At 50.5% G+C, this 18,489-nt stretch overlaps 3 protein-coding genes across 3 annotated transcripts; 1 reads left to right on the top strand and 2 right to left on the bottom strand.

Moving 5' to 3' along the window:
* Nucleotides 1-846: 846 nt before the first annotated feature.
* Nucleotides 847-8,665, bottom strand: angptl6 (angiopoietin-like 6). Its single transcript, XM_064316292.1, has 6 exons — nt 8,585-8,665; nt 6,763-7,633; nt 6,268-6,516; nt 3,417-3,656; nt 2,746-3,016; nt 847-2,032 (listed from the first exon to the last, which is right to left on the bottom strand). The coding sequence occupies exons 2-6, from the start codon at nt 7,189-7,191 to the stop codon at nt 1,848-1,850; spliced, it is 1,374 nt and encodes a 457-aa protein (XP_064172362.1). The 5' UTR covers nt 7,192-7,633; nt 8,585-8,665; the 3' UTR covers nt 847-1,847.
* A 526-nt stretch (nt 8,666-9,191) lies between these two features.
* Nucleotides 9,192-14,773, bottom strand: ppan (peter pan homolog). Its single transcript, XM_064315070.1, has 12 exons — nt 14,587-14,773; nt 13,861-14,031; nt 13,427-13,528; nt 13,078-13,128; nt 12,476-12,646; nt 12,078-12,154; nt 11,473-11,580; nt 10,778-10,901; nt 10,496-10,574; nt 10,171-10,300; nt 9,828-9,994; nt 9,192-9,736 (listed from the first exon to the last, which is right to left on the bottom strand). Exons 1-12 carry the CDS (start codon nt 14,599-14,601, stop codon nt 9,399-9,401), a joined length of 1,533 nt encoding a protein of 510 aa, XP_064171140.1. The 5' UTR covers nt 14,602-14,773; the 3' UTR covers nt 9,192-9,398.
* Nucleotides 14,774-15,254: 481 nt separating this feature from the next.
* eif3g (eukaryotic translation initiation factor 3, subunit G) lies at nt 15,255-18,299 on the top strand. Its single transcript, XM_064315071.1, has 10 exons — nt 15,255-15,366; nt 15,478-15,524; nt 16,247-16,335; nt 16,450-16,509; nt 16,607-16,711; nt 16,896-17,085; nt 17,240-17,347; nt 17,453-17,589; nt 17,866-17,972; nt 18,189-18,299. Exons 1-10 carry the CDS (start codon nt 15,344-15,346, stop codon nt 18,202-18,204), a joined length of 882 nt encoding a protein of 293 aa, XP_064171141.1. The 5' UTR covers nt 15,255-15,343; the 3' UTR covers nt 18,205-18,299.
* The last annotated feature ends 190 nt before the right edge of the window (nt 18,300-18,489 follow it).

Here is an 18,489-nt window from a genome sequence, read left to right as displayed (position 1 = left end):
AAATAATAAATAATTGCGTTTATTTCGGGGCTGTAAATGAGGAAACTAAGATGGGTTCCTAATTTATGCGAGGCGGAACAAAAAAGTGAGTTTACTGTATATGATGGGCGTGGAATATCCGCTGGTCAGGATTGCAGCACAGACTCCCTAGCCTAGAATAACCGGGCGGCCAGTTTTGTATTATTAATATATTTTTTTAAGTTAACGCTGTCTCTTTCCTTTAAATTAAAGTTTCAATTTTATCACGTTATTAAAATTCGTGCACTTGACCAAGCTCGGCCAGTGGCAGTGCCAGCTTGGATGATCAGTCCTTAAATATTCAGAAATTATAATACTGGATTGATAAATTACCCAGAGACCCCGAGAAATAGCCATTCATATTACATTACATCCCATTGAAGAAAAAATGCTCCATCTAGTCTACACATCTCACATCGGTGAGATCAACCAATGCTTCAATACATTTCCTGTAGTGTACTATATGGCAAATGATTCCCTTAGTAAAAGGTTACATATTTTCTTTTGATTAAATTGCATCAATAGGTTAAATAATTGGGGCCCTTCCTGCTAAAAGTGTGCCCAACGGGTTCCCGAAACCTAACAATTTGTAGGAAATGCACTGAACATCTGTAACAAAAAGCAGCATAATGTGGGAGTTCCCCAGGACTGGAATTGGGAACTACGCCATCTCCTCCCAAATAGGGCAGTGCCAGTCTCATTTGGGAAGCCTGTTTTACTGGACAGGAAATGCAAATTTAAACAAAACTAGTTGCAAAAGCTACACAGATTGATAGATTAAAAGACAGATCCATATGCGTTAATTCGCTACACCGATGAAGAGGTCAATCAGAAATAAACCATATTTATAATCATTTATTTTAAAAATACATATTAAAGCAAAACAACAATTTACTATTTCAACACTGAACAATGCATTGATATATCTGAAATGTTAAAATACATTTGTTTGAACATTAAACATTGAACATCATCTTTACACAGTGTCACAATTAATGTTTGGGACATAGGCTCAGTACTCCACCAATTTTATATTTGTAATCAAATAATTGAGAAGGAAGAAATTGAACACACCTGAATAAACAGAATCACCATTGACACCAATTGTCCCAAACATTATGATGCCCTGAATTGGGAGGACTATTTATTACAAAAAGTGATGTAATTTCTACACGGTGAAACCAAAGTGTATAAAATATGCCCTTAAATGAAAGCTGAGATTGTGCACTTTAACGTGTTTGATCACAAATCTAAAATAGTGGAGTACAGAGCTAAATCAAAAAAAAATTTTTTTATGTCTTTGTCCCAAATATTATGGCGATGACTGTACATATATAATGATGCCCTTGTAATGATAACATATATATCCTAAAGAGTGGGCCTATATTGTAGTGCACGATTGGCTGGAGAATATCTGTGGATGGCATGTGATTGTAGGGAATGTGAATGTCTGTACCAGGCATGTGCATAAAGTCAACGTACAAGGTTTGTGACAAGTTTTGCAAAAGACGTGTGCGATTGGCTCAAAGCATTTGCGTTATGAAGTGCGTGATTGGCATTTGGGGACTAGTGTTTCAAACCAAGAGTCTCTGGTTGTTAACACAACCCCCCCACCCCCCCCAAATAAAAAAAAATAATTCAAATTGGAATTTTCTGGCTTAAATTGTAGTGTCAACTGTTTCAGTGTCAATAGTGGAGCCAGGTACCCGGCCTACAAGACCAGCGTGTAAATTCCTGATTTTACACAAAGAAGGAAAAAAAAAAAACTCTCCCTGACTGAGGTCTTTGGCAGCCAGGTAGTCTCCAGCCCCGGCAATGCTCTGGTGGGCTCAGACGGGTTTGATCATCATGGTGGCTCTTTTGAGGGAGTAGGACCCCCCGTGGAACTGGGTCCAGTACACGCCGTCCTGGTAGCGGCTGCGGTAGTGGCCCCCGCGGTACCACACGCCGTTCAGGTTGGAATGGGCGCACATGTGGTACCACCAACCCCCTTTCTGGTAGTGAGCGCAGTTGCCTAGGCAACGGAAAGAGAAGGGGGAACGATGTCAGACTAATACCAGCTAACTGCGTCTGCGTGAGATGGCATGACAGTACGTATTGTTGTGTTGCTTGGGTGTCTGTGAACGTGTGTGTACATATATACAGTACAGGCCAAAAGTATTAGGCCACCAGTGGCTTTAAAAAAAAACTTATGTAGAGAAGAATTTAGTTAATATATGTCCATTTATTAAACAACAAACCATGTGCACACATACCTGTGTGAGGGTGTGCGTGTGAGCGTGGGGGCGGGGGGAGGAGGGAGGAGGGAGGAGGGTGTGCGTGTGAGTGTCCATACGTGTGCACATATACACATATACCAGTGTAAGTGTGTGAGTGTCCATACGTGTGCACATAAACCTGTGTAAGCATGTGAGGGTGTGCATGTGTGTGCACACATACCTGTATGCGTATGTGTGTGAGTGTGTGCACATATACCTGTGTATGCGTGTGAGCGTGTGCACATATACCTGTGTATGCGTGTGAGCGTGTGCACGTATGACTGTGTAAGTGTGAGTGTGTGCACGTACAACTGTGTAAGTGTGAGTGTGTGCACGTATGACTGTGTATGCGTGTGAGCGTGTGCACACGTACCTGTGTATGCGTGCGAGCGTGTGCACGTATGACTGTGTAAGCGTGTGAGCGTGTGCACGTATGACTGTGTAAGCGTGTGAGCGTGTGCACATGTACCTGTGTAGGCGTCCCTGTCTCGGTCCAGTGTGGTGAAGGCCCTGTTGTTGTGCCAGGAGAGGGAGTCGCCGGCGCTGCCGTGGTACTGGCCCAGGCGCAATCGGTACCAGTCGCTCTCGGGCTCCAGGCGGAAGCGGTCGTACTCCGCGAACACCTGCCGGCCCTGCCAGTCCTCCAGCGCCACCCGCAGGCGGTACTCGGCCTGCGTGCTCAGCCAGTACAGGTGCTCCAGTCCCAGCCAGTACTCTCCGTTCAGATTCCCAAAGCCTTGCTGCGGGACGGAGGCAGCACAGCATTACAGACAAGCCCAGCACCAGGCATGACTGCCCACAGCACTACAGAACTGACCTCACAAACACCTACCGCAGAGCCAAGTCTTATTGGTCATAACAGGCTGCTGCACAGAAAGGTGCATATATATACACAGTATGTACTGTATGCATCTGTATGAATGTATATATTATATAAGTACAAATCGTCAACACAAAACAGAATTCCTGACAATACAATAAAGATACAGTAAATAAAGAAAAACATTACACCACAACAATCCATATATGGTAATACAGTATATAGCATTACAGCATTAGAGCGGAGAGCAGCTTCAGTGGACGGCCTCAGCGCTGAAGGATGCTGCAGCTCTGCTGTAACGCAGTCGCCAGCACGCCCACCTTGTACTGATCCCAGGTTCTGAAGAAGTTGACCGAGCCGTCCTGCCGGCGCTGGACGACGGTCCAGCCGCCCTGGACCGGGTCCTGCTCGCACCAGGCCTGGATCAGACGGTTGGCGTTGCGGGGACGCAGCAGGTAGATCCCGCTCGTGCTCTCTCCCGACTCCAGAGCGTGCTGGCAGTCCTGCCAGGGACCTGCGGCGACGGGACACACAGTGCGCTCGATGTGACACGCAACACACTACACGCTAAGCGCAACACGCTCAGTGTGACATGTAACACGCTACACGCAACACGCTCAGTATGACACGCAACACGCAACACGCTCAGTGTGACACGCAACACACTACACGCAACACGCTCAGTGTAACACGCTACACGCTCAGTGTGACACGCTACACGCAACACGCTCAGTGTGACATGCAACACGCTCAGTGTGACACGCTACACGCAACACGCTCAGTGTGACACGCTACACGCAACACGCTCAGTGTGACACGCAACACACAACATGCAACACGCTCAGTGTGACACGCTACACGCTCAGTGTGACACGCTACACGCAACACGCTCAGTGTGACACGCTACACACTACACGCTCAGTGTGACGCGCTACACGCTCAGTGTGACACGCAAACGCACAACACGCAACAGTGTGACACAGCAATGTGCTCTAGGGTTGAAGTGTAGTATAATCGGTAAGGAGCCGGTCACAGGTTCAATTTCCCAGTAGGACACTGCCGTTGTACCCTTGAGCAAGGTACCTAACCAGCATTGCTTCAGTATATATCCTAATCCGGCTATATAATTGTCGCGTTAGTCGCTCTGGATAAGTGCATCTGCTAAACGCACACTCTATGTGTTGGACAGAGTATGTATGAGACTGTTGTATTAGAATGGTGCATATCATAGGAGGAATGGTTTATATTCTGTAAGACTGGTGTATGTCACGTTAAATTTCGGGTTGTGACAGTGATGATAAGGCGCGTGTGTGTGTAGGGGGAATTCTGTTCAGGAGCCAACAAGGTCACACAGTATACAAACGCGTTATCTCTGTGTTTCTGCTGGTCTGTTTACCCAGGAAGAATTCTCCCACAGTCCACAGGACACACGCACGCACATGTAGACACATGTAAGCACACACACATACATACATACACACACACACATGCAATAATGTCAAATATATATTACAGGTCCCGGAGCAATTTCAATATAAAAGGTTACTAAATACATACACAATCATGAGGCCTGGATATTTGTCAAAATAGTTGTTTTTGTTCTTATTTTGTGTTTTTTGTCAGTAATCCGCTGACTTTTAACCGAGGTTTAAAGGATTAAGGCATTTTAGATAATGATTTGACCCAGATTTTATACACTCAGACAACAATGTGCACCCCAACACCCCCCCCCCCCACATACACACACACACACACACACAGGAGAGATCCTTTAAGGTCACACCTGCACTGTTCTGGGTTTAGCCTGGCGCAGTTTGGCTGAAGCTCTAATGATTGCCTCTCGTTTGCCTTAAAATCATTATCTGTCTGAAGTACCTCCAGTCTGTAACTAGTCCACTCAACTGCATTTAGCATACCGCCCAGCAGGGGGCGGTACTCCAGGCCCCTTGGATAACAGTAATTATATCTCCTACATTAGCCTCTCTCCATCCCTTTGTTTCGTCCCGTTCCTGCTATCTGTCCCTGTTTATGCATTCCTCAGCGAGACTGAGCTCCTAATAGCAGGTCAGTGACATTCTCACTGACAGCATTTTATCTGCAGCGTGAGACAGCACACACTCTGCACATTTCTCTCACACACAGACACTCGCACGGACGCACGCACGTACGCACACACTCTGCACATTTCTCTCGCACACAGACACTCGCACGGACGCACGCACGTACGCACACACTCTGCACATCTCTCTCACACACAGACACTCGCACGGACGCACGCACGCACACACTCTGCACATCTCTCTCACACACAAACACTCGCACGCACGCACGCACTCATACACACACGCATGCACACCAGACCTGGGTCAAATACATATTTGTTTTGGATTTGAATACTTTTCTACACATTACTGATCTTGTTTGGTGTAGTGGAACCAAATACTAAGTACTCTCAAAAAGTGCAAACCCCGCCTTCTGGTCCCATTGGCAGGCTCAGTTACACCAGGCAAGATCAATAGAGCACAGAAATGTATTTGAATCCAAAACAAATATGTATTTGACCCTGGTCTGACCCGAGCACACGCACACACACGAACACCCTTCCCCTCTGCAGCAGGTACACACACACGCACACAGACACACCAACCCTGCCCCTGTACTGCAGGTAGACACACATTCGCACGCACCCTCACATGCACACACACACACACACACACACACACGCACACACGTACATGCATTCTCACGCTTGTAAGAGTTGGAGGACTGCAAATGATATGGTGCGTGTCTCTGTGTGAAATTGCATGTGCGTGTGCGTGTGCGGGTGCTTTGTGTGTCCTGTGCACTACGTTCTTCACAGGTAAACCTGTGTGCTGCACAGGTGACTTCAGCACCTTCCTTGCCACAGCCGAAGGAGCCGCAGAGTGACAGCGCAGCACCAGGAAAGACAGCCAATGACATCCAGAGGGACCAGAGCCCCTCCCTCTCTCAGCAAGACCCGCCCTCCACCAGGCCTTACCCCTCAACTGACCCTCCTTTCAGCAGCTACCCTGTCACTAAAACCCCAGGTACCCACGTCACCACGGCAACATAAGTAACTCTGTGCATTTGTGTGTGTGTGTGTTTGTGTGTGTGTGTGTGCATGTGAGGGTGCGTGCGAATGTGTGTCTACCTGCAGTACAGGGGCAGGGTTGGTGTGTCTGTGTGCGTGTGTGTGTACCTGCTGCAGAGGGGAAGGGTGTTCGTGTGTGTGTGTGTGTGTGTGTGTGTGTGTACCTGCTGCAGAGGGGCGGGCTGTGTGTGGCTTTGCTGGCATTGCGCCTCCAGCTGTGTGATCAGCAGGCTCTGGTTGTTCACCAGGGAGGAAAGCGCTTCGTACTTCCTGTCCATCTCTCCGTACCTGGCCGACACCTGCAGCACCTGCACAGAGATGTCCCTCACTCCTGGGGCCAATCAGAGCGCCCACCACTCCCGCCCACACACATAGACCTCCCCAAAAAATACCTGTGACTCATCACCCCTTTCTCAGCCAATGCACACGGACCTCCCAAAGATACCTGCGAGCAGCACCCCGCCCTTCCCGCAGGTACCTGTAACAGCCCCCCCCCCGTAATCACCTGCAGGAGAGCCACTGCCGGTGCCTGTAACAGCGCCCCCTAGAGGTACCTGGGCGGTGGCGTTGAGCAGCAGGTTCTCCAGCCGCCTCTGCTCCAGGGCGTGGTCCTTCTTGTGGATGAGGTCGTGCAGCAGCTGGGCGTAGATCTGCGTGATGCGGCCGCTGATGTCGCCGCTCTCCCTGCGCAGCGCCCGGACCTCCGCGGCCAGCCCCCCGTCCTGCTCCAGGAGCGCCCGCACCCTGTCCAGCTGCTCCTGCTGCCGCCCCACCTGCACCCGCAGGGCGGCCAGCTCCGAGCAGTTGGCCCCCTCCGCCCGCGTGCTCACGCACAGCGCCCCCGTCAGACGCTGCTGGGGCACGATGAAGGTGTAGGAGCAGCGCCCCCCCTTGGGCTCCGGCCGCGACTCCTCCTCCTTCCCCAGCCCAAACCGCACAGACGCCAGGAGCACCAGGACCACTGCCGGGAACCGAGGCTCCATTAAACGCAGCTTCCTCACACGTGCGTGCGCTCAGTGTGTTCAGTGTGTTCAGTGTGCTCAGTGTGTTCAGTGTGTATTCAGTGTGTTCAGTGTGTGTTCAGGGTGTGTTCAGTGTGTTCAGGGTGTTCAGGTGTGTTCAGTGTGTTCAAGGTGCGTTCAGTGTGTTCAGTGTGTTCAGGGTGTGTTCAGTGTGTGTTCAGTGTGTTCAAGGTGTGTTCAGGGTGTGTTCAGTGTGTTCAGTGTGTTCAATGTGTTCAATGTGTTCAGTGTGTGTTCAGTGTGTTCAGGGTGTTCAGTGTGTTCCATGTGTTCAGAGTGTGTTCAGTGTGTTCAAGGTGTGTTCAGGGTGTGTTCAGTGTGTGTTCAAGGTGTGTTCAGATGCCTGCACACAGCGGCGAGGAGAGACGTTCAGTGCCTTCCCTCCTCCAGCTCCTTTCTTCTCCTTTACGCAAAACATTTTAAGAGCCCATTAGAAAATGAAAGAGCAGGAGGACAATGATGTTGGAATTACAGTCTAGACACACGGAGAGTAACTGTCTCTCTCTCACACACACACACACACACAAACACACGCACACACGCACGCACGCAGGCACACACACACACACACACACACACACACACGCACGCACGCACAAACACACACACACGCACACGCGCACACACACACATGTACGCACGCACGCACGCACGCACACGCACACACGGCTTGAACCACAGATGTTCACAGAGGTTTACTCTGAACTGTAAACAGACTTAACAAGACTCTCTGCCTGACTGGAGTTAACTAACAAGTCAACATGAGTTCATGGCCAACTTACACCAATCCCAACTCAAACCACAAACTCTGCTCATTCAGCATCAGCTGCATGAAACCCACGGTCAACACTGCAACTCCGCAGAAACGCAGCCCACTCCACATCTGCACCGACTGCATTAGCAGCCACAATATAAAACAAGTTTGAAAGTCAACATCACCAACCGTAACCCTCAGTACCCTTACCGGATCACCGCCTTCGCTCAACACCAGCGTGACCACAGCCGACCAATCACGACCAACTCGGCACCAGAGCACACCTCCGGAATACACCGTTGTGCGCGGCACGCATTCATTCAACCGCAGCCTCACCTCCACAGTAAACCGCAGCCTGTCCCCAGCCCACCCTCCAGACCTGTCCTCAGCATGCTCGCACTGCAGCGTTTCTCACAGTGAAAACACTGGGAGACCGCACCCTTAAAACCCCACAGGCCCTCCCAGGTCTCACCTCTCCCCCCCACCCTCGCCCCCCCCCCCGGTCCGGCTGTCCTCTCCGGGCCCAAAAGCTCTCCCAGACCAGCCCCCACCCTCGGCCGCTGGTGACCGTCCGGTTCCGGTTCAGCGCTGGGTCCTTACCCCTTTCCCCTCGGTGCTCTCCTTCGGGACAGTCCTCAGCGGGACAAAGCGGCAGACTGAGCCTCACCCTCAGGAGCGGCAGACAGCACAGCAAGCCGGGGGGGGGGGGAGGGGAGGGAGGGAGGGAGGAGGGATCCCTCTTCTTTTAAACACAGATAATTAGAGACTGCCCTACTGACCCCTCCCCTGGCTCTGGGTTGCCTCATCTTGTCATTATGTCCCCTTATTTCAGGCCACTCCTCCATTTAACTTGTAACAGACGCAGAGATTTTCGGGTGATGGGTGTTGATACTGTTAGCGTAATATTGGTCTGACGTTGGTGGGGGGGTGAAACGTATGCTAACTGAACCTAGCGTACCACAGCAGGACGGATATGGCTTCTCACTTCCCCAGACTTGTACAACACGTACCCTTCTGCTTACATGGACTGTCCTTCACCAAAAACGCACGGATAAAATACAACTGGAGGATGGAAGGCGGCCATTTTTGAATCCAAACGGGTTTAAACCGTGTTGGCCTGCATCCATTCAACCCCCCAAAGCCTCGGACCCCGGCATCAAGCCCCGTGACATTCACTCCAAACACACGCGACTACGAGAGCACGACAGCAGGGACACGGGGTGGATTTATTTTAAAAAGCATTTATATTTACAAGTTTTACAGAAAAATACATTTTTTTTTTTTGTTGCAGAAAAACGAAACGCTGCCGTGGTGATCCGCGGCTCCCCGGCGGTCCCGCTGCGGTCAGGGTCAGGGCGGGGGAACCGTTTCGCGGTCGCTCGGGTCAGCGTGCCGCTCGCTCGGGCGCGGTCGGTCATGGCCGCCCCTTCGCCGCGCCCTTCCTCCTCACCCCGGGCCGGGGTTTGCCCTTCTGTCCCTTCCACCTCGGCCCCCCCTCCCTCGCCTTCTTCCCCCAAATCTTCTTGCCCCCTTTCCTGTGGGGGGGCCCGTCGCCCCCTCGGCGCTCGGCCGGGCCCCCTGGCCTGGGGCCTCCTGGCCTGGGGCCCTCTGGCCTGGGGCCTCGCTTGCCTTCCTTGCCAGGTTTGGAGGTGCCGTCCCGGGCTGGGCTCCTCCCGGAGGACAGCTTCCTCTTCTTGAAGGGCCTGGGGGGCCTGCCTGGCCCCCTCTTCCTCTGGGATGTGGAGAACATGTCTGTGGATGTGGAGAGGGCGGAGCTTAACACAACCACTCAAAACTACACACACAGACAGACAGACCATGCAAGGCACTCTGGGGCGGTTACCTTCATCTGGCTCCTCCCCCACAGCCTGTCTGTAATAATCCGCCTCATCCTCGGAGTGCTCAGCCGCAGGCTGGCCCTCCTGCATCCCAGGATCCTCCACTTCACTGTCATCGGTCTCCCCCGCTTGGTCCTGCTGCTTCCTCTTTATGCCCGCCAGACTCTTCTTGCTATCACCAAGGAGACAAACACCACAATCACCCTTCAAAGCTTGCTCTTGTGGATACTGGACGTACATATATGGGTCTCTGCAAGTGCGCACAGGTGTGTGAGTGTGTGTGCGCGTGTTGTTCCCCAGCAACAGCGAGAGGAACTGGACCCCTCCCCCTCCCCCTCTCCCTCATACCGGTTCTCCTCTCGTTTCTCCTTCTTCTGAGCGACGTTCTGCTCCTGTTTCCTCTTGCGCTCCTCCTTGCGTTTGAGCTCCGCCTCCTTCCTGATCAGGATCTCCTGCAGCTCCTCCTCCGTCTTCGAGACTGCACACGGCGGGAAGGGGCGTCAGTTACCACGGGAACGCCACGCGCTCACAGGCCCACAAAGGTGACCAGGAGGGGCGTGTCAGTAAGCGTTTACTTTATTCAAAAAGACATCACTGAGCGTCAGCAATGATCATGTCATCACGCACACCCACGAACAGGAAGGGGACAGGCTGGGGGGGGCGGGGTACTTACTGATGGCGTGGTACAGGATGCTGCCCTCCCCCATGCCCTCCTCGATCTTCACCAACCGCAGCGTCATCCTCGGCCCGATCTGCCAATCACACACGGGGAAACGGCATCTCGTCATCTCCCCCGGCAACGCTCACGCTGGCGCACAACCGCGCGCACACGGGCACATCAGAAAGCGTTTACTTCCTAAAAGTGCATCAGGGTACTCAGCCTGGAATGCTGTCATCAAATGAGCCCCCCCCCCCCGCCCCCCTTCCCCGCCCACGTGCCCATCGCCACGGTTACCTCAGTCAGCCGCACGGCGCTCTGCTGTGACCTCATGTTGCCACGCCCGGAGTAGACCTGCGGCAGCTCAGTGATGTTGTGCTCCCCGTCCTGCTCCGCCTCGCTCTCCGACAGGTTGGCCCCTCTGCGGGTGAAGCAGGTCATCAGACAAGCACAGGCACTGCTGCGTGACAGGTGCTGAAGGTTTTAAAAGCAGCTCAGCTAACATTAATAACTACAGATTCTCTGCATTAGGGATCTCAGGGCACGGTTGAGAGAGGACGCAGTGTTTCCTATCTCACGGCTACGCTGTACGTAACTGACGTACGTATCGGCTGGATCCAGGACCAAGTTCATGTGCCACTTCAAGGCTTACCAGACGGTCAGCTCCATATCCAATATTCGACTGAAGCCAAATTATTCCAAATTGTTTCCAATTTGCAAGGGTACTTATAAAGAGGAGAGACTAGGAGCAAAAATGTAAATAGATGTTCTGCCCTAGGCCAGAACTCTTCACAAATATTTATAAGCATATGCAGCCATCAGAAGTTCCAAAATCCCAACAAACCACACGCCCGCCCAAGGCTGAAATAACAACTTCAAACTATGTGGTGAGATCAGACTCCAAATCTAATTTTGCCAAACGGCGAGGAAACACGCCGGGAACGTTGAGCTTGTAACTCCTGGGGGAGGAGAGAGGAGCCGGCGGGCCGTACTTGAGAAGCAGCTCGCTGATGTCATCCAGCTTGCTCATGTTGGGGAAGCGCTCCTGCATCAGCTTCTTCACCCCACGGCTCATGCCCACGGGCACCACCTTCACACTACTGCGGGGGAGAGAGAAGGGGTCAGAGAGCTCCAGAGGCATGCTGGGAAGGGGGTCAGAGAGCTCCAGAGGCATGCTGGGAAGGGGGTCAGAGAGCTCCAGAGGCATGCTGGGAAGGGGGTCAGTGAGCTCCACAACAAGGCATGCTGGGAAGGGGGTCAGAGAGCTCCAGAGGCATGCTGGGAAGGGGGTCAGAGAGCTCCAGAGGCATGCTGGGAAGGGGGTCAGTGAGCTCCACAACAAGGCATGCTGGGAAGGGGGGTCAGTGAGCTCCACAACAAGGCATGCTGGGAAGGGGGGGGGGGCCCTGTGAGCATGGGAGGGTGCATCAGTGCGTTTACTTTGAACTGAAATCATTGTATTCAGATTTCAAGCTGTCATCATCTGCACCCAACCCTCCATAGATCGGCTACGGCATTCAGAAAATCAAAGCGCAAAAAAAAAAAGAAAATAGTTTTAACATCAATTCATGTAGACAAGCACAAAATGGTGACTTACTAATGTCGGAAATCTACTTCTTGAGACAGGGGGTCGTAGTTAACCAGCACACATCTTTTGATGGAGTTGAGGTTCACCTAAAGAGGAAAAAAAACTGAGTAGGTCAACTGCATCTGGGGGGTTTTCAAATGAGCTGGACAGCTGTTAACAGCACTGAACACAAACATTAACAGAGCACTGACAGCGGATATGGTTACTGAGGTAAATGGGACTGAACACATCAGTGACCTCATGGGTCATGGAACAGTGGAATGGAGTGGAGGATTCTGGGAGATCAGAAAGCGTTTACTTTGATCGATCACAGATGACCTCAGCAGACTATACTTTCATCATTTGCACCGAATCCACCCTCAAGCCTCGGACTTCCCCCCCACCCCATCCCGCACAGTTACACACACCTTGTGCACATTGATAGAGGGGAACATGTTCTGGAACATGGTGGCCATCAGCTTGACCTGCAGACCCTCCACGCCAAAGTTATTGAGCACAAGCAACGGGTGGTGTGAGAACTGGTGCTGGTGCATCCTGTGCTTCTTCAAGGAGGAGACTACATCCTTGACCAGGGAGTACTGAGAAAGAGAAGGGGGGAGGGAGAACAAGGGAAGGGAAGAGAGAAGAGAAAGGGAGTGAGGATAGAGGGAACAAAGTAAGATCCATGTCTCTGGTTGCGACGTTTTAACAAATGCATTTAGCAGCATTTATTTCAAATGATGATTCAGAAACATAAGTATTTACCCATCATGCCAATAAAGAAAGTTTGCAGTTCAGCACGTACTTAATGAGTGGGCTTTAAATTGTAAGTTATGAGGACGCCTTTCCTGTGGGGGGGGGGGGGGGCGGCATCAGTGCGTTTACTTGAAACAGAAATCACTTCACAGTCAGAACAAACGCTGTCATCATCTGCACCCACGCCCTCCCAACAGCCAATCACAATCCACCCTGCAGCCATACACAGGGTGTCGACCCACATCACACAAATTCCAGCATTAACAGGACTGACCTTCACCACTCTGAAATGCAGCATTGGACCTTTGGGAAGTCGAGCCAGGCGCTAAAGACAGAGGGGAGAACAACGTTACTGACCCATGCTGGTGATGCAATCTGACACAGCCAGGAACAGCATCCTGAATCATCGCCAATAACACACACATGTACAACTCAAATTACTATGCACACAGCAACAAGCTGTGCTTCATGTCATCAATCTGTAAGACGGGTACTGACCATGGGTTTGTGTGACTTGCGTTAGGGTTATGGGTACTAACTGTGTTGTCACTGCCGGGTTTAAAGGTACAGAGTACGCTGGGGGTTCTGAGTATTGACCATATTGACCATATGTAAATACTGACCATGTTGATGCTGCTGGGCGTCTTTGTGAAGACGAGGAAGTGTGTGATGCCCAGGGGCCCCGCCACAGCCACAAAATCCTTCAGCACATTCTTCTTCCTCACCTACAGAGTGACAGAGGCGTAAGTACTCCCCCCTCAACAACAAATCTATTTTTCTTACACGCAAAAAAAAAAAAAAGCAGCTTACTGAACAAGCCGTTCCACAAAGCAAATCCTTCTGTGCCCACCTAAGGCAATGGAATCCCCACTGCTTCTCGGTCAACACCAGAACCAATTAAATGGTTTTTCTTTTCTTTTTTTTTATTAGTGAAAAAATAATTTTAAAAACTGGCAAACCGGCTCTGGATCACTTGATTGTTTTTCGCAGGCAAAACTGGCCAATTATGAATCTGGGACTACAATCGCCGTATGCTAGGCCACTATAAATGCGCTACCTTGAGGGACTCTGCTGTAAACGGCTCCATCACGCGGCGCATGTCCTGCACAAGCTGCGCGACATTCTTGCCGATCTGGCCTCGGTGAAACACGAAGGAGTGCGGCACCGTGCTGTAGTCCTCCTGCGCCACGTGCGCCGCGTTCACGCGCGCCTTCTTCTGGTTCTTCGTCTGAAAGTTGGGAAACGTAGCACGACTATTAACCGTCACATACTCTTTACCACATAACGACCAATACCACAAAAATATCAAATCTTGAGTTTACATAACCGGATCATGTTATGTAAACGGTGCGGTGGTTCACCCGGGCTCGAACCGGTCGCATTAAATTAGGGCCAAGTTAGCAGAGTACATATCAAATAAATAATCATGAGAGTATAATGACTTTGATGCATCAGAAAGTTTTTTTCACGCATGGGTATTTGGATATTCTCAATAAAACATCATTTGCACCCGCACAACTCAAATGATTATATCGTTAGCAACGAGACCCAAAACGGGCTAGTTTAGTGAGCAGGCCACGTGGCTGGGTCAGTTAACCAAGTTAAGTGCAAAAGCACGTTATCCGTTTTTTATTAATACAGTCAGTTATTTACAGAGCTAGATTTTGCTCGTCTTTCCACTTTTTTCCAAATACAAAGGGATTACACGAGTTAACCTGCCAATGTACATAGGTCTAAAGCTAGCTCAGATTAAAAGCAGCGAAATTTAAATTAAAACACTCACCTTCGTTTTCCCCATGACAATTTAGGAAATCAGCGCGTAACAATAACATGAAAATGGATGGCTGTTGTGCGAACTGATGCTATTCTGTTTAAGTTACAAGAACGCAGTAAAACGCTGCATCGAGACGTGCGGCCATGCTGCCCAACCTTATACTTGTACTGCGCATGCGCGTATCTAAGACGTTACACTAAAGGAAACTCGTGGGATACACGACACGGGTGTATCTGGTTCCTTAACCAATTTAAGATACATTACGTGACAGAAATGTTCTTCAGGATGCCAGTTCTGCCCATAGACCGTATAAAAATAGGTTCTGCCACCAGAAGGCAGAAGGGTATAGAGGGGCAATGAGTCTAAACAAAAAAGAAAACTCGAAGAAAATATTAAGAAAATATGTGTTGTGCTTATAGACTGTAGAAAAAAAGCTTCTGTCATTTTCAAAAAATAAAACAAAAATACACAAAAAACAAACAATAATGTCACGAATACTATGACCAGAATACAATGGTGTAAACTAAATTTAAAAAGTGTGCAATCGATTGCCATGTTGTGTCTCAAATTCAATGATTAAACCAGAGCTGCAGCCGGACTCTTTTGGGTCCACTTTGCCCACTTAGCCACTTTTAGTCTTGGTGCACCGGACCATCCAAGCCGCGCAGTGTCGCTGTGAAAAATACGACTTCATGTATTTTCCTCTCAAGCTTCCTGCTGTTCTCTTAATAATCGCGTCTTTCTGCGCGCTGAACGACGGGGCAGGATGCCGTCTGTTGAATACGACGAGTGAGTCCTATTGATAAAAAAATTATTTTTTTCCCTAACTAGGCTAAATAAACCAGGTTTTTTCTACCAGGTCTTTGGTCTGTTGTGTCATCTGTTTATTTCTCTTTTTAGTTCCAAGCCCAGCTGGGCCGATCAGGTTGAGGAGGAAGGCGATGAAGGTACGTTGAAAAGGCCCAAAAACTGCGTTAGCTACACGTGTTCGGGGTTAAAATGCATCAAATGGCCAACGATAATGCTCATGTTTTGGCTTGTTATCTAACGCTAATGTTAATTTTCGTTTCCAGGATTTTGGGTTGCTTAGCCTGAGATTGTGCCATAAAATAGGGTGCTGGAATAATAAGGTTGCGCGCTATTTGGCTAGCTTCTGGCAAGTTGGCTACATAGCTGGCTATTTAGCTACTGTATGAATTATGACTTTTAGTGAGCTAATGGCTGGTTTACTTCGTAGAGCGTAGGTCCGTGCTCTACTTAATGGCATTGACAGCATTAGCTATTCATTTTCCCCGCCCAAGTTTTGTTCTGTAGCCCTGCAGCTTGTAACGTTAGCATATTGTTTTGCAGTTTCCCGTCACTTAAGTATTTCCCAAGTATACGCTACGGCTGGATATTTAGAGAGCTACTGTATTTGGGTAAAGCTGGGGATGTAGGACTTGTCATCAAATGGAGGATACCGTCACAATATCATGATACTGAATTGATTACTGTTGAGATTTAAGGTCCACATCAGTTTGATGACCGTGCATGAAGCTGTTAAATCTGTATGCGTATCAATGGACGGACCATAGGGGAATCGCTGTATTGCTGTAACCTGAGCGAATGAGCACTGCGAGTTAATTATCACTGACCGTGCTCTTTTGTCTTTTCCGTGTTCTTTTCACAGGAACTCTTCCGTCGCCCAAAGAAACTATAAAAGGCAACATTAAAACTGTCACGGAGTACAAGATTGATGACGATGGCAAGAAGAGCAAGGTGACTTCATGTGTTCCATACAAAGAAATGCAAGTTATATTTTTCAAATATGCGACTGTCAGACAGACTGGAGATGGTGTCTAAGCATGTGCTTCTCTCTCTCGCCTGGGACAGATCATCCGCACCTTTAAAATTGAGACAAGAAAAGCTTCCAAGGCTGTGGCCAGGAGAAAGGTTTGTTGAGCCCTTGTTCTGTGGTTTAATTGAGGTTTTGATTTAAAGGATCACCTCTTGACCTTCTTTTTTTGGTGTGCTTCACGTCCTCCATCAGAACTGGAAGAAGTTCGGCAATTCTGAGTTTGACGCCCCAGGCCCCAATGTTGCTACCACAACCGTCAGCGATGACGTCTACATGACTTTCATCTCCAGCAAAGAGGTTAGACTGTTGCGCACACGTGCACGTGGGTGCTCGTATAGTAGTATGTGTCCGTGTGAATGCATAAGCACAAGTCTATTGGTGCTTTGATGTGTGCGTGCGTGCGTGCGGATGCGTGTGAACTTGCGCGCACGCGCGTGCGAGCACACGGGTGTGCAACGGCTCTCTCTCTTTTCTCGCTCAGGATTTGAACGCGCAGGACCAGGAGGAGGACCCCATGAACAAGCTGAAGGGGCAGAAGATCGTGTCCTGCCGCATCTGCAAGGGAGACCACTGGACCACGCGCTGCCCCTACAAGGACACGCTGGGGCCCATGCAGAAGGAGCTGGCCGAGCAGCTGGGCCTGTCCACGGGGGACAAGGAGAAGGCCGCAGGTACGCCCTGCCCCTCCCGCGCCCGTCCTCCTCGCACTCCTCCCCCCCGGAGGCGCTGGGTGGAGTTAACGTTCCGGAAAGGTGGCCGTTTGATTGGTTGTGCCTGGGTGTTGGGGGGACAGGCCGATTGATTAGTTGTGTCTGATTGTTTCAGAGCCCGAGCCGGCGGCGCCTGCGCAGAGCAAGACCGGGAAGTACGTCCCGCCCAGCCTGAGAGACGGGGGCACGCGGAGGGGCGAGTCCATGCAGCCCAACCGCAGAGGTGCGCCTGCCCGCGCGCCGCCTTGGCGTTCACCAGCGTCCGTCCGCCTCTGTGGCGCGGTCCGGTTTCACTGACCGCTTGTCTCTGCCCCTCCCCCATCCCCAGCCGATGACAACGCCACGATCCGCGTGACCAACCTGTCGGAGGACACGCGCGAGACGGACCTGCAGGAGCTCTTCAGGCCCTTCGGCTCCATCTCCCGCATCTACCTGGCCAAGGACAAGAACACGGGCCAGTCCAAGGTGAGCGCAGAGGGGCATTGTGGGTCGGCGCAGGGTGGGAGTAGGGGAGCACGGGCCAGTTTTAAAGTGAGAAAGAGGGGCATTATGGGTGGCAGCAGGGAGGCACGGGCCAGTTTTAAAGTGAGGAAGAGGCATTATGGGACGGTGCAGAGGGGCATTATGGGTCAGCGCAGGGGAGTACAGGCCAGTTTTAGAGTGCGGAAGGGTTTTTGCTTGTGGTGTGATCATATGGCAGTTCCCTCACCCTGTGGATCTCCCCCTCCACCCCTCCTCCAGGGCTTTGCCTTCATCAGTTTCCACCGCCGTGAGGACGCGGCCAGAGCCATCGCTGGGGTCTCTGGGTTCGGCTATGATCACCTGATCCTCAACGTGGAGTGGGCCAAGTGAGTATTGGGGCTTTTGCTAAATATGTTAATATCAAGGGGGGGGGGGAGTAAAGGTGTGTAGTTTTCTCAGCAAGGTAAAGAGTACACCATGTGAATATACGGGAGAGGGCTAAATTAGTGGGCCAGTTGGGGGGAGGGGGCATGGTTTGTGCACTGACTGGAGTGTGTAGATTTTTTGAATTTTTAAAAAGTAACATTTAATTTTGTTTCCAGACCTTCAAACAACTAATGAAAATTCCAACTGTAATATTCCCAGAAGGGGACAGAAGCAACTTCTCCAATGAATGTGTAATCCGTATCTTAATAAAGCTTGTGTTCACAATCTGCCTGTGCTGCGTGTCCTGATATGACTGATGCTGTGGGGGGGGAAAAAACCAAACCTGTTATTTTTAGCCACATTTTAGTGGCTTCAAAGACAATGTCACCCTTTTCATGCTGACTGTTACTCCTAGCTGCAGATTAATGTATGAAGGGGGGGAGTATGGATAGATGGCAAGAGGAGACTTACCTAAAC

This window comes from Anguilla rostrata, chromosome 17 (genome assembly GCF_018555375.3).
Source record: "Anguilla rostrata isolate EN2019 chromosome 17, ASM1855537v3, whole genome shotgun sequence".
Lineage (NCBI taxonomy): Eukaryota > Metazoa > Chordata > Actinopteri > Anguilliformes > Anguillidae > Anguilla > Anguilla rostrata.
The sequence above is the reverse complement of the archived record's forward strand: the minus strand, read 5'-3'. Positions and strand labels throughout refer to the sequence as shown.

Bases quoted from the DNA above. Each gene is read 5' to 3' on its own strand.
- angptl6 (XM_064316292.1), bottom strand. From the start codon at position 7,191: ATGGAGCCTCGGTTCCCGGCAGTGGTCCTGGTGCTCCTGGCGTCTGTG. The intron at 6,517-6,762 runs GTACCTCTAGGG...ATCTCTGTGCAG, and splicing joins TGCTCAACGCCACCGCCCAG to GTGCTGCAGGTGTCGGCCAG. The intron at 2,033-2,745 runs GTACATGTGCAC...TCCGTTGCCTAG, and splicing joins AGACAGGGACGCCTACACAG to GCAACTGCGCTCACTACCAG.
- ppan (XM_064315070.1), bottom strand. The intron at 11,581-12,077 runs GTAAGTCACCAT...TCTCCCCCGCAG, and splicing joins GAAGTAGATTTCCGACATTA to TAGTGTGAAGGTGGTGCCCG. The intron at 10,301-10,495 runs GTAAGTACCCCG...CGCCGTGTGCAG, and splicing joins CATCCTGTACCACGCCATCA to TCTCGAAGACGGAGGAGGAG.
- eif3g (XM_064315071.1), top strand. From the start codon at position 15,344: ATGCCGTCTGTTGAATACGACGA. The intron at 16,336-16,449 runs GTGACTTCATGT...CGCCTGGGACAG, and splicing joins ACGATGGCAAGAAGAGCAAG to ATCATCCGCACCTTTAAAAT. The intron at 17,590-17,865 runs GTGAGCGCAGAG...CCCCTCCTCCAG, and splicing joins AGAACACGGGCCAGTCCAAG to GGCTTTGCCTTCATCAGTTT.